The sequence below is a fragment of the Geotrypetes seraphini genome, chromosome 3 (assembly GCF_902459505.1).
Source record: "Geotrypetes seraphini chromosome 3, aGeoSer1.1, whole genome shotgun sequence".
NCBI lineage: Eukaryota > Metazoa > Chordata > Amphibia > Gymnophiona > Dermophiidae > Geotrypetes > Geotrypetes seraphini.
In genome coordinates this window covers 396,255,070-396,269,729 of record NC_047086.1, presented here as the reverse complement: position 1 = coordinate 396,269,729, position 14,660 = coordinate 396,255,070, and the positions used below count along the sequence as shown (strand labels likewise).

General features: G+C 46.2%; 1 protein-coding gene across 2 annotated transcripts in view; it reads left to right on the top strand.

The window, feature by feature from the left end:
* The window catches only part of DAAM2 (dishevelled associated activator of morphogenesis 2), a 460,184-nt gene that overhangs the window by 428,889 nt on the left and 16,635 nt on the right, over positions 1–14,660 (top strand). For both annotated transcript variants that reach the window (XM_033939628.1, XM_033939627.1), the window contains exon 24: positions 12,232–12,402. In XM_033939628.1, the coding sequence (XP_033795519.1) occupies positions 12,232–12,402 (171 nt within the window). The remainder of the gene's footprint in view (positions 1–12,231; positions 12,403–14,660) is intronic.

Genomic DNA, 14,660 nt, shown 5'->3' with positions numbered 1-14,660 from the left:
AGGAAGAAAAGTGCCGCCCCATGGTTTCCTTTTTTATGTTTTGCCACCACTACTAGTCTGGAGAACAACAGCAGTGCTAATAGGGTCATCGGGTGGTAGGGGGTAGACGCTGGATGTGGGTGATAGAGAGGACAGATGCTGGATGTAAGGGGAGAGAGGGAAGACAGATGCTGGATGGTTAGAGAGGGGACAGATGCTAGATGTGGGAGGGGGAAGAAAAGGGAGCAGATGCAGGGGGAGGGGGAGTCAAAGGAGACAGATGTTGAGTTGGGGATAGAGGGGACATACTGGATATGGAGGTGGGAAAAAAGGGGACAGATGCTGGAAATAGAGGGAGAGAGAGTGGATGGATGCTGGAGGTGGAAGGGGACCAGATATTGGAAGTTGGAAAAATGGCAAACACTGGATGTGGAGGGGGAGAAAGAAGGGCAGATGTTGGGTGGGAGGGGGAGAAGAGCAGATGAAGAAGATACTGGATGGAAGAGGAGAGAGGGAAGACAGACGCTGGATGGGTGGAGAGGGGACATTGCAATAATCTGTGAAAAAAGAAAGCTGTCATAGGAACCTGGAGGCCCTAGAATGCAGTTTAGGGACATTTGAAAAACACTTTTCTAAAACTCACTCAGTCCACTTTTGTGCCAGGTTTGAGCTATGAGTCCAAAGTGCATCCAAGCCAAGTGAAAGGAGTCAGCTGTGGCCCAACCCAAAAACCATGTTCAGAGCCTCTCAGGTATACATCTGGATTTTGAAGAAGGAAACAATTTCCTAAGAATGCTATAGATCAAACATCTCTCTCTGCATGTTTGGAAATAAAGAGCACGCTTCCAAAATTCACTCAGTCCCCTTTTTTTGTAAGTTTTGAGCTATGTGATTAATTTAGTTCATCAAAGCATGATATAGCTTATCCTTATGTCAGAACTCATTAACTTATCGAGTTTTAGACAGGAATAAGCTACAGTAAATTAATCTTGCCTTGTAGGGAGATTGTGGATGCCTTTCAAGAGATTCTGCTCAGACAAATGGTGACAGAACCCACGAGGGAAAAAGCAATATTGGATCTGGTCCTCACAAATGGAGAGAGTATATCTAATGTACGAGTGGGTGCTCATCTGGGAAGTAGCGATCATCAAACGATTTGGTTTGATATAACAACTAAAGTGGAGGGCGGCCACACGATACTAAAAGTCCTAGATTTCAAACGTACGGACTTTAATAAAATGGGAGAGTACCTGAAGAAAGAGCTGTTAGGATGGGAGGACATAAGAGAAGTGGAAAGACAGTGGTCTAAGCTGAAAGGAGTGATAAAAATGGCTACGGACCTTTATGTGAAGAAAATCAATAAAAACAAGAGAAAAAGGAAACCGACATGGTTCTCTAAACTAGTGGCGGAGAAAATAAAGGCAAAAGAGTTGGAGTTCCTGAAATATAAAAAAACCCAAGAAGAAGAGTACAGAAAGGACTACCAGGTGAAACTGAAAGAAGCCAAGAGGGAGATACGCCTGGCGAAAGTGCAGGCGGCAGAACAAATGGCTAAAAATGTAAAAAAGGGAGGCAAAAATTTTTTCAGATATATCAGTGAAAGGAGGAAGATGAAAAATGGAATTGCTAAACTAAAAGATGCTAGGAACTGATATGTGGAGAGTGATGAAGAAAAAGCAAATGTGTTAAAGAAATACTTCTGCTCTGAGTTCATGGAAGAAAAACCTGGAGAAGGACCAAGATTGTCTGTCAAAGTTACACAAGAAAATGGAGTAGATTCTGCGCCATTCATGGAGGAGAGTACTTATGAACTTGAAAAACTGAAGGTGGACAAAGCGATGGGACCAGACGGGATCCATCCCAGGATACTGAGGGAGCTCAGAGAGGTTCTGCCAGGTCCTATTAAAGACTTGTTCAACAAATCTCTGGAGACTGGAGTGGTTCCTGCGGATGTGGTCCATATTCACAAAAATGGTCACAGGGATGAAGCAGGAAACTACAGGCCGGTAAGCCTCACTTCGGTTGTTGGAAAAATAATGGAAGTATCAGTTGATGTACATGTTTGATAGCTAACTTTAGAAAACTCAGTTCAGGACTGGCCTGGTAGCTCAGTGGCGTAAGACGATCCAGTTCCCAGGCCAGCACTTATAGCCCCCCCTCCCCCCCAAAGAGGGAATCCCATCCATTATTAAACAGTGACACCTGTTGACTAAACTTATGATGTACAGTACCCCTTCGAATCTGTGGTTTCAGTATCCGTGGATGCGGTTATTTGTGATTTTTTTTTTAAACGCTGCATCCCGGTCCTTACCTGGTGGTCCAGCATCAACGCTGGGCAGGAGCGATCTTCCTCTGCTCCTGCCCCTTGCAGAGCCATCATCAAAATGGCTGCCATGAGTTCCCGTTGTAGTCTCGAGACTACAACGGGAACTCACGGCAGCCATTTTGATGACCGCTCTGCACAGGGTTGGAGCGTAGGAAGATCGCTCCTGCCCTGCATCGCCACTAGACCAACAGGTAAGGTCTGGGGAAGGTCCGGGACCACGGGAGTAGGTCAGAGCCAGCCCTGAAAGTTATCCGCGATATTTCAATATTCGCGGGCCGGATCTGCCCCTGACCCTCGCGAATATTGAGGGTCTGCTGTACATATAACAGGTTTCAGAGGAGCTATGGCCCTTGACTGAGCGTTGTCACTGCAATGGTGGGACTGGTTAGAGAGCACTAAGGGGGGGGGGGGGGGGTGGAATCTTGAGTGTTGTGAATGAATTCATAGATGCCAGCATCTTTGCAGGAGGGAACTGCTAGGCCCAGTTTAAAAATGCAAACTGATTTCTAGGCCTCTGCACGCCATAAAAAAAGAAGCATATTATATCTCATTTTCTTCTCTGCTTTTCCCTTTCCCGGACCATTTTTTTGTTTTTTTGAAATAATGTAACCCTCGCTGTCTTCCTTTTTTATCCTGTGTAGTTTCCCTCATTATTTTAATTTGTCTGTGTTAGCCTCCATTTTATAAATATTCCCCCCTTTTTACTAAACCCGCAATAGCAGTTATTAGCGCAGGGAGCTGCGCTGAATGCTCCTTGCTGCTCCCAACGCTTATAGGAACTCTATGAGTATCGGGAGCAGCACGGAGCATTCAGCGCAACTCCCTGAGTTAAAAAAATGCTATTGCGGTTTAATAAAGAGGGGGTATATTTTTTTTAGCAAGGTTTTCTGTAAACTGCTTTGGCTGTTCAGTGGTACCTCGGAATCCGAACGCCCCAGAACTCGAACAACTCGGAATCCGAACTATTTTTTAAATGGATTTTTGCCCCGGAATCCGAACGTTGCTTTGGAATCTGAACGTACGGAAACTGCAAGCGTTGCTCAGCCCAAAGCTTCCCCTCTGACGCAGCTTCCTGTTTCCGCCTGGGAGGGAAGCTTTGGGCTGAGCACCAGTTGCCGTTGCCGATCTTGCTGTCTGTGCCGGTGTGTTTACTGTTAAATTTATTGGAAAATCTGAGTTTGTGGACCAAGGAATGGATTAATCCAGTTTCTATTATTTTCAATGGGAAAAACTGTCTTGAAATTCAAATGTTTTGGAACTCGAACGGAGTTCTGGAATGGATTACTGTATTTCCCCATATATAGGCCGCGGCCTATACATGGGTTTTACAAACCTGTGTATGGGGTTCAGCATACTTATATGGGGCGGCCTATATAAAATTTTTTAATCATCCCCCTCCCACCCCCGGTACCTTTTTTGGAGACCCCTAGATGGCGGATGGCGAATCTCCAGCGGTGCAGGGCAGCTGAAATCTCTTCAGCATCTGGCCTGCCCTCACACCGCTTGCTGAGTGACTGACGTCAGTTATCGCAAGTTCCGTGAGAGCTGACATTGACCATTCAGCGGGCGGTGCAGGAGCAGGCTGGATGCCAAAGAGATCGCGGCTGTCCTGCAGCGCTGGAGATTCGCCGTCCGCAGGGCTTCGAAAAAGGTACCGGGGGGGGGGGAGATTTATAAAAGGCAGGGGAAGTACCGGAAGATAAGCCACAGCTAATACCAGGGGGTGGCTTATCTTCCGTTTTTTAAACATAGGCCGGCCTTTTCTGCGGCCTATATGCGGGAAATACGGTAAGTTCGCATTCCAAGGTACCACTGTATATTAAGAGGTATATGAAACTGAAATAAACTTGAACTCAATCAATGAAAGTTTTACATATTTGTTATATGGATTTAGCTCATCCTTTTTTTTTTCTGCTGCAGCTTAAGGTAACTTGCATTCTGGTACAGTAGGTATTTTCTGGTCCCATGAGGTCCCCCTGAGGTCACTAGTGGGATCTGAATCAGGCTTCCCCGGTTCTTAACCCACTTTTCTAACCATTAGGCTACTGCTCTACTCATTGAGAAATGAGATAGCTGGGAGCAAAATGAGTGCATTAAAAAAAACAAAAAAAAGAATCTTGCTGGGTCACAGAAGAATTTCTTCCCATGCATCCCTGACTTTGTCCTACTACCCAATGAAGTAAACAGCTGCAGCTCTTTGGAAATGAATGAAGCGCCTGGCTCTTCCGCTCGCTGAGCGCCACTGGAAATTGAGATGGCTGATGTTTGAAAATGTCCATCTGTCCGTACGGCAAGTTCTTGGCTCACAGACAACCCCGCGAAAGACAAAGGCGCGCGCCGAAGAAAATTACAGTTTTTAGGGGCTCCGACGGGGGGGTTTTGTTGGGGAGCCCCCCCAGTTTACTTAATAGAGATCACGCCGGCGTTGTGGAGGGTTTGGGGGGTTGTAACCCTCCACATTTTACTGTAAACTTAACTTTTTCCCTAAAAACAGGGAAAAAGTGAAGTTTTCAGTAAAATGTGGGGGGTTACAACCCCCCAAACCCCCCACAACGCGGCACGATCTCTATTAAGTAAACTGGGGGGTTCCCCCCCCACGCCCCCTGTCAGAGCCCTAAAAACAGTAATTTTCTGCGGCGCGCACCTCCGCGCTGCGCTCAATTGTCTGCAAGCGCCTTTGTCCCGGCGCGCTTTTGACCTGACACCCAAGTTCTTGAACCATTAAGCAACAGCACAGATGTAGTGGAGTGTTCTTTGTTCAGGCTAATATCCTGCCATTTGAGTTGAGGGGGTTGACATGAGTGTCCCACATTGCACAATGCAAATTTGCACAGATTCTTCACGGAACCTGCACACAGCAGCACCGGTTCCAAATCCCTCAGCTCTTTTTTTTTTTAATTATTATTATTTATAAATCTTTATTAATTTTCCACACGAAAACAGTGCATTGAATTATACATACAATTGACTTCAAGACAGCACTTACAATCGTTCAAAGAAATACTACAAAACATTCCCCCCCCCCCTATTCAAGAACCCGAACGCTTTCATTTGGTCAGTTAATACAATAAAATATAATACCCCCCCTCCCTGGATGTGCAAATCGAATAGGATAATCCAGCTAATCGGTGTTAACAAAATTTGTCAATGGACCCCATGTTAATTTAAATATCAAGTTTAAGTTTCAAGTATATTATAAATTTGATTCATCGCTTATTCAAAATTCTAAGCGTTGTACAAATCAATAAAATTACAAATTTTTAGGGGGGGAACAAAACAAACTAACCTAACAAAACATATTGAAACAAAAGGAAAGGATGGGAAGAGAAATACAAATTAGGAAAAAACCAATAGGAAGGGAGAGAGCAATGTACTTCAGAGAAGTTATGAAGTGGAATTGAAATGAGGCTCCTAGTCAGGCTTTCTAGCTATCAAATGCATCCTTAAAAAGAAAGCTTTTTAATTTGCTCTTAAATCTGCCTTAAATAAATAGGGAGGGAATTCCATGTATGGGGGGCTGTGACAGAAAAAATGAATTGCCACCGTGTATTAATGATTTTGAGTGAGGGAACTAGTAATAGATTTCTGCATTCATTTTTTCATTTTTTTTTTTTAAACTATTTTTATTAGTGTTTCAATATTACAAATGAACATAATTATTACAAGTAAACAGAAATACACAGAAGTAAATTCAAATAGTATAGGAAATATCAAAAACTAAAACAAAAAAAAAAGAACCTTTTCATTTATTCTGTTAATTATTCCACAATATAGGAGGGAGCAAGCGAAAAAAAAGTCGGACATTATCAAACTTGGAAAAACTTTTCATATTTATAGCATAAACATAAAGAATTCCACCAAAAGGAGAAATTAAGGGGTCCTTTTATCAAGCCGGGCTAGCGGGGTTAGCGCGTCTGACATTTCATCACGCGCTAACTCCTGCGGCCAGCTAAAAAACTAACGCCTGCTCAATGCAGACGTTAGTGGCTAGCGTGGCAGGTGGTTTAACGCATGGTATTATGCGCATTTAACCCCTACCGCAGCTTGATAAAAGGAGCCCTAAGTCTATCCCAATTTTTCCAGTTTGTAGTCACCATTTGCATGGCTATCCAACTCATTATGGCAAATAGTCTGCTTTTATATCTATCTAATGGAGGTTTAGGTGACAAGAAAGTACAGGATCGAAGACTCCAAAATCAAATTAATTTGTCCCCATATTGATTTCCAAAAGATGATTATCAAAGGACAATGGAACAACACATGATCCAGTGTCCCTATTTCAAGATGACGGTGCCAGCATCTATTAGATTTGGAACTGTCTAACTTCTGCAAGCGAACTCTAAGTCAACAGGTTGGAAAAGGAAATCATGACAGTCGGGGTGAAATTTTTTTAGGCGGCTCTCCCTCTGGCATCACTTCCTATGCGCAGCATCCGGAAGTGATGTCAGCGGGAGAACTGACGCGATCACCAGGAACATGTCGACATACACAGAGGTATGGGGAAGGGGGGCGCGCGCATGGCGAGGGGAGGAGTGGGAAGAGGCAGAGGGGGAAGAAAGGAGGAGGAGTGCTGGCGCCCCCACCAACAAGGCGCCTGGTGGCGGACCGCTCTCCTCTCCTCCCCCTCTTTTACTGCGCCACTGAGCAGCAGGTAACTCGGACTAAGACGATGGCATCAACGTTCCTTGTAAACCAACAGAAGGCAGTCCCACTACCGCTGGCCCCTGGCCACACCCCAAACACACAAAGTCCCACACAAACTTGTGTTCCCTCTGTGCCCTAATATCTGGGTGTTCAAAATGATAAGAGACTTCCTGCCTTAATAATCTCTCCCCACACAAAAGTTCCTGAGCCACCCTGCTTCCCTAGTCCTCTCTTCAGGTACTATGAGTGATTAAATTCGCGGACGATACGAAGTTATTCAGAGTAGTGAAGACGCAGGGAGAATGCGAAGATCTGCAACGTGACATCATCAGGCTCGAGGAATGGGCATCAACATGGCAGATGAGGTTCAACGTGGATAAGTGTAAAGTGATGCATGTAGGTAACAAAAATCTCATGCACAAATACAGGATATCTGGGGCGGTACTTGGAGAGACCTCCCAGGAAAGAGACTTGGGAGCTCTGATCGACAAGTCGATGAAGCCATCCACACAATGGGTGGCGGTGGCGAAAAGGGCGAACAGAATGCTAGGAATGATAAAGAAGGGGACCACGAACAGATCGGAGAAGGTTATCATGCCGCTGTACCGGGCCATGGTGCGCCCTCACCTGGAGTACTGCATTCAGCACTGGTCGCCGTACATGAAGAAGGACACGGTACTACTCGAAAGGGTCCAAAGAAGAGCGACTAAGATGGTTAAGGGGCTGGAGGAGTTGCCGTACAGTGAGAGATTGGAGAAACTGGGCGTCTTCTCCCTTGAAAAGAGGAGACTGAGAGGAGACATGATCGAAACATTCAAGTACTGAAGGGGATAGACTTAGTAGATAAGGATAGGTTATTCACCCTCTCCAAGATGGGGAGAACGAGGGGCACTCTCTGAAGTTGAAAGGGGATAGATTCCATATGAACGTAAGGAAGTTCTTCTTCACCCAGAGAGTGGTGGAAAACTGGAACGCTCTTCCGGAGTCTGTCATAGAGGAAAACAGCCTCCAGGGATTCAAGACAAAGTTAGACAAGTTCCTGCTGATCAAGGACGTACGCTCATAGGGCTAGTCTCAGTTAGGGCGCAGGTCTTTGACCAGAGGGCTGCCGCGGGAGTGGACTGCTGGACACGATGGACCACTGGTCTGACCCAGCAGCGGCAATTCTTTTGTTCTTATGTCCTGCTGACTCAGGACCTCCCTCCTTGGAAGCCTCTACATTTGAGGCCTCTCTGCTTCTATATCCTGTCAGGGCTTTAAACCCTCCTTTCCTCTGAGCCCCGCCCCCTCTGTCTTGGGGCCTGTTCCAGAAGTTTAGCACCATCTGCTGTCAGACAGCTAAACTGCATCCTCAGTGAGGAAGTGCTCCTGGCCACCTCACCCACTTCCTCACATGCAGTAAGAAATGATCCCGTGTAAATCAGAGTAAAGCCGACCTATGAGGCATTGGAACCACTTGTAAGCCAACTGGCAGTGTTCAAAACCCAGGTTATATGCTAATTGATTTGCAGACCATTTTATTGTAAACACCTCATTCTATAATCTTCTGTTTACAGTTTATAGAATAGTGCCTTTTATAAATTAGGTTCAAACTACCAATAATTGGCTATCATTGGAGTTAAATGGTGCAAAATGACACTACAAGGGGGTGATGAAAAGTTCTCAGCCCAACCAACTTCCTAAATTCTGAGCGTTATTTTGCCATTGTAGCTGAAAAGAGTGCTATTTTATTATGCAAAGTGCAGATTTGCAGCATCGTAATGCTTTGTTTTGACATTGGGAGTGTGTGGCGCAGTAGTTAGAGCTACAGCCTCAGCACCCTGAGGATGTAGGCTCCAATCCTATGCTGCTCCTTGGGACCCTGGGCAAGTCACTTAATCCCCCATTGCTCCAGGTACATTAGGAAGAGCGTGAGCCTACTGGGACAAATAGGGAAATATCCTTGAGCATCTGAATGTAAACCACTTAGACTATGAGTGGGATATAAATGCTAAAGTAAATAAATTGTTTTAGATCATGTCAACAAAAAGTGTGGAATTTTCCGTTGTGGAACTCTGAGCTCTCATGAAGTTCCTATTCCTGCAGAAGAAAACTCCAAAGGAAATCCATGAATGTATGATGCAAACATTGAGGGACAAATGCCCATCATACTCCACAGTGAAGACGTGGTGGGCAAACTTTCAGGGTGGAGATTTTGAGGCCTCATATGGCGTCAATTCCTGAAATTGTTGACCATGTCCATGACCTGATTTTGGCAGATCTGCAAATATTGGCTAAAGCAATTGCTGAGACACTACAGATATCCAGTGAATGCGTTGGGTGTATAATCCAAGAGCAGCTGGGTAGGCAGAAGCTGCCAGCCAATTGGGAGCCCAAATGTTTGAATGCTGATGAGAGATGATGTCAAGTGGACACTTCCAAGTTGATTTTGCAGCATTTTCAGTGAGCTGGTGCCAACGTTTTGGAACAGCTAGTTACTGTTGATGAAACATGGTTACACCACTATGATCCTGAGACCAAAGAACAATGGCGGCAGTCAGGTTCTCCACGGCCAAGGAAATTCAAGACTCAAAAGTCAGCAGGAAATGTCATGGCCACCGTGTTTTCGGATTGGAAGGCGTTGTAATGACTGATTATCTTCCAAAGGGCCAAACAGTTAATGCAGAATACTGCTGCAACTTGCTGTGCCGATTAAAAGGAGAGGGAAAAAGTAAGGCTTAGCGATATAATGGATGTTTTGACACAATTGGGGTGTCATTGCATAGACCATTTACCCTACTCAGTGATGTAGTAAGAGGGGGGGCACACTGGGCTCCTCCTTTCTGCCCCCTGTCTCTTCCCACTCCTCCCCATGCCATGCGCATGCCCACCCTTTCATTCCCCCACACTAGTTGTACAACCAATGTGCTCCTCACAACGGCATTGTCTCTCCCACTGACATCACTTCCTGGTGCCGTGCATAGGAAGTGACGCTAGAGGAAGAGCCGACGGCGTTGTGAGGAGCACGTTGAAGTTCTTGTTGCTCGTGGCGCTGAACAACTAGAGGTACAAGGGAAGGGGGTTGCGCGCGGGGCAGGGAGTAATCAGATCAAATTGTGCAGGCTGAAAGCTCCTCTAGGGCACTTAAGGGCAAATTCTATAAGAAGTGCCTAAAAGTTAGGCACCTATATAGGCACCGTTCAGCGTGATTCAAGTAAAATTGGCTGCGGTTTAGTGAATCGCGCTGAGCAGCACCTGTTTTGGAGGTGCCCAATAAATAGGCCAGCTCTAGGAGCAACTGAAAGTTAGGCGCCCAGGCGAGTGCTTAAGCACGCTTAAGAGCAGCAATTCCGTAACCAGGCGCCTAACACAAAGCCACGCCCACGCCTAACATGCAAAGCGCCTATTATTTTTGAAGGCCGCCGAAATTTTTAGAGGCGCCTGGTTACAGAATCGCGCTTTCTTGATAGGCGCCTAAGTTTCAATTATTGCCAATTAAAAAGCGTAATTGAGCTTGTTTTTCAGTTTCGATAGATGGGGGGCTCCAAAATAGGTGCCGGTTACAGAATTTGGGCCTTGAGACCTTTGCTACAGTTACCCAGCTGGATTTAAGATAGCTATGGGTGCGGCCAGACTTGTCCATCTATTCTAGAGCTAACCACTGTGCACTTCAAATCTGCTGAAATCAAAGACTCCATCCTGGGAATGCCTCAGAGCTGCCCCTTTCCTGACCACTTAAAATTGTACACCCTGTAAATTTGTTCTGACCAGACAAATTTAGGAAGTCAGCGAGGGGAATTTTTCAGAGCTAAGAGGTTTATCTAGCTAGCTCTAGAAATTAGCTTGACAAAGCTGTATTTTTGGACGTAGCTCAGTTCCCTTTTCCAAGCTCAACTTTCAGGCCCAGCCTATGCCAGTCTCGGCCCCTTCTCCCAGCCTCTGCCAGTCAGCCCCAGCATTTGACCTTTCTTTTAACATGACTTCCCTGTCTCCCATTCTCTCATATCACCTGCCAGATCTGCCAGCATTCGCCTCCTTGTCTGTTTTTTTGCTGTCTCCCTCCCCCTGCGTTTGAGCATCTTGACCCTATTAAATTCAGCATCTCCCCTCTCTCTCCTCCCATGGTCCAGCATCAGCCCTTTTTCCTTGTTTCTCTCATACCTCTGTCCCTGGGACTGATTACTGGTCTTAGGGCCTTGGTGTTTTAAAAAGCTCTGCCGGCCCTGTCTCTTTATGATGCTTGTAAATCTCCAAGCGTATTCATTAGGGATAACCTGACAATCTGATCCACTGGCAGTCCTTGAGGACTGGGAGGAAAAACCAAGGGCATCACATTAAAAGACTGAGGAAAAGCTCCAACGCGGTAGCAGCTTTAAAAGAAAATTGTAGATGATCACAGGACCTAGAGTAAATGGTCCTCGTTCTTACATTTTCAGGCCTGTGAATTCCTGACATTCCTTTATTAGAATTTGACTCAGATTATATGTGGCAAGAATCCTCTCGTCTTTTAGGGGTAGAAGTAGACTGTTATTAAAATTGGATACCCAAATTAATAAAGTATTGAACAATAATTTTTCTGACTTTGGAGAAATTGAGGTCTGTTAGAGTAAAACTCTTCACACTAAGGGGGGAACATTATCAATGTGGGCTACTGTTAAGATGTTTGGGGGTTGTTGTTTTTTTTCTGTTAACTCCACTTATTAGTAACTAGGTCTCATTGCATAAAATGGAACCTACACAAGCTATTGTGACATCACTGATGAAGTTGGCTCTTAGGCATTGGTAGAGTGAGGCATTATGACATCATAATATCAGCTCTGGTTACCGGAGACTGAAGCTAAGGGTGAAAGTTATGACCATGGGCTGTTAGTAGCACAGGTCTCATTCTGTGCAAAAAGCATTGTGTTTTAGTGCTATTTATTCTTCCTCTTAATTTTATCTTTTACTCAATGCTGAAAGATTCCTGTACAAACTTCAGGGTGAGAAACCCCCCTGCAGTCACCAAGGATTCAACAATATTAACGGTACAACAAAAGTTCACGATCTCCTGCCCTCCCTGCAACCCACCCCTTTCCCTCCACACATTCAGCCGTGGATCCAGTGACCAGCATCCTACATTTGATACAGCCTCTACAAGATTTTGGAATGTATATTTCTTAATCTGGCTCACAGCGTTCAAATACGATAAAGAGTGCTGGTTTTTTTTTTTTAATTCTGCTCTGTCTTCAAAACTGTTCAGTTTCAGTTTAATGGTGTTTTTTAGCTGTCAGTAATGGACTTCCTCTCCTATCTCCCTCTGACAGTTTGCCAAGGCACTGAAGCATTTCGGAGAGAGTGAGGGGAAAATGCAGCCAGATGAGTTTTTTGGCATCTTTGACACCTTCCTGCAGTCATTCGCAGAGGCCAAGCAAGATCTGGAGAACATGAGGAAGAAAAAGGAGGAAGAGGAACGCAGGGCACGTATGGAGGCCATGGTGAGTAGCAGGACTCGGGGAAAGTTCTTGCTCTAGAACCCCTAGAGTTACCGAGAGCAGGTAGGCTCCTCCCCTCAGCGTACAAGTTAGCTCCTCCCCCCAGGGTACAGAAGCCTTCAACAGAAAAGTGCGATGCCAGGCAGGGTACAGACATACCAGTCAATATTAAGCTCACGGCAGGCAGTGGGTTAAAAACAAAAAACAAAACAGTGAAGAGGGAGCAGCTTTGGTGAGATTTAGGAAAAGGCAGAAAAAGATGGAGGATGGTTTGGGGATTAATGGAGAGTGTCAGCCTAGAGGCCTATGGGAGATTATATCAATCTGGCTCTGGCATGGGAAGGCAGATAGACCCTTAGGCCCTGATTCTCCAAAAGTGCGTCCCGATTTTAGGCAGCTGTAGACGTCCTACAGCTGTCTAATCAGCCAATCGGGATGCACGTTTTTTTTAAAAAAATGCTCCCCAGGCAGGCCTGAAGGCGCCTCCGGGAGCCTAGGGAGACCCGCAAGATGCCTAAGCTCGCCTACAGGCCTTAGGCGGCCCTACGCGTCTCCCTAGTAGAGGAAGAGACGCTTAAAATGTAGGCCAGCAAAATGCTGGTCTACATTGTAAGTAGACGCGGCCGCTATACTGATCGCGGCAAGGGAGCTCCCTGCTGCAATAAAGTATAGCGGCCGCGGCCGCCTGTCCCATCACCGACAGGAGGATGCCTAACTCCTCCTGTCGGAACCCCGAACCCCGGAACCCCTTCCCCCCCAAACTCGTAATTGCCGACAGGAGGATGCCCAACTCCTCCTGTCGGAACCCCGGAACCCCCTCCCCCCCCCAAACTCGTAATCGCCGACAGGAGGATGCCCAACTCCTCCTGTCGGAACCCCGGAACCCCCTCCCCCCCCAAACTCGTAATCGCCGACAGGAGGATGCCCAACTCCTCCTGTCAGAATCCCGGAACCCCCTCCCCCCCCCAAACTCGTAATCGCCGACAGGAGGATGCCCAACTCCTCCTGTCGGAACCCCGGAACCCCCTCCCCCCAAACTCGTAATCGCCGACAGGAGGATGCCCAACTCCTCCTGCCGGAAAGCCCAACGACCCCCCGCCCCAACTAATCTCCCTCCCCCAACTAACCTTTCAATGTTGGTCAGCTGGACGGGTCTTGCTGCCGTCCAGCCGACGGGTCTGCCTCGTGGAAATGAGACGACACGCCCCTTCCCGGCCCATCCCCGCTAAATCTAAGGCCTGATTGGCCCAGGCTGTAGAAGCCTGGACCAATCAGGCCTTAGGCATAGTGGGTCCGCCCATCCCCACTAATCCTAAGGCCTGATTGGTCTAATAAAGACTTGTTCTTGGTCGAATAGACATCCCCCTTGCCTTTCTTGTTGTTTTCTCTGTATATCTCAATGCGAGGAGCTCTCTGTTTGACATGGAATATTGCTACTCCTTGGGTTCTGGCCAGGTGCTAGTGAACTGGATTGGCCACCGTGAGAACGGGCTACTGGACTTGATGGACCATTGGTCTGACCCAGTAAGGCTATTCTTATGTTCTTATAAAATAGCAATCCAGGGTCTGGCTAGGGCTCTTCAGCCTTGTAATAGGGATTCCCCCCCCCCTCCCCAGCGATCCTGATCCTCTATCCATCCCATCCTGGAGGCTCTCCCAGGCCTATCTCATATTACTACTACTGTTTAGTAATTCTATAGCGCTGAAAGGTATACGCAGCCCTGTATATTTAATATTCAACAAACAGTGGTTGCATGGAGGTCTACCAAATAGGGAGGGGAAAAAATCACTTTTTTTTAGCAGACTCACCCCACCCGGTGCATCCCAGGATGCACTGTGCAGGGCTGGGTGGCGCAGTTTTGAAACCTGGCGGCACCGAGGTAGGAGCAAGTGGGCATCACTCCTGCCTCTTTCAGGAACAAGGGTCTAGGGGAGGGGCCATTGGCCAGGGAGTACTTTGAAAGTCAAGGTGGTCAGGATGGATGCCAAGAGGCACCAAAGGTGGGGACGGGGGAGAGGTTGGTCATTTTGAAAAATATCTTTTTACTCTTTTTAATTTATCCCACCCATTGTTTCTTTCCTATTTTTTTTCTTTCCTATTTAATATTGTTGTTCTCTCCGTCTACTCTTTTGTATCAAGTATGTTATTTGGTGTGTGCATTGTTAATAACTGTGTGTTTTTTTTGTTAAGCTATATGCTAATTTTAAACGTAGCCTGCCTTGAAACTTTGTATGGGCAAAATATCACATTTTAAATAAAC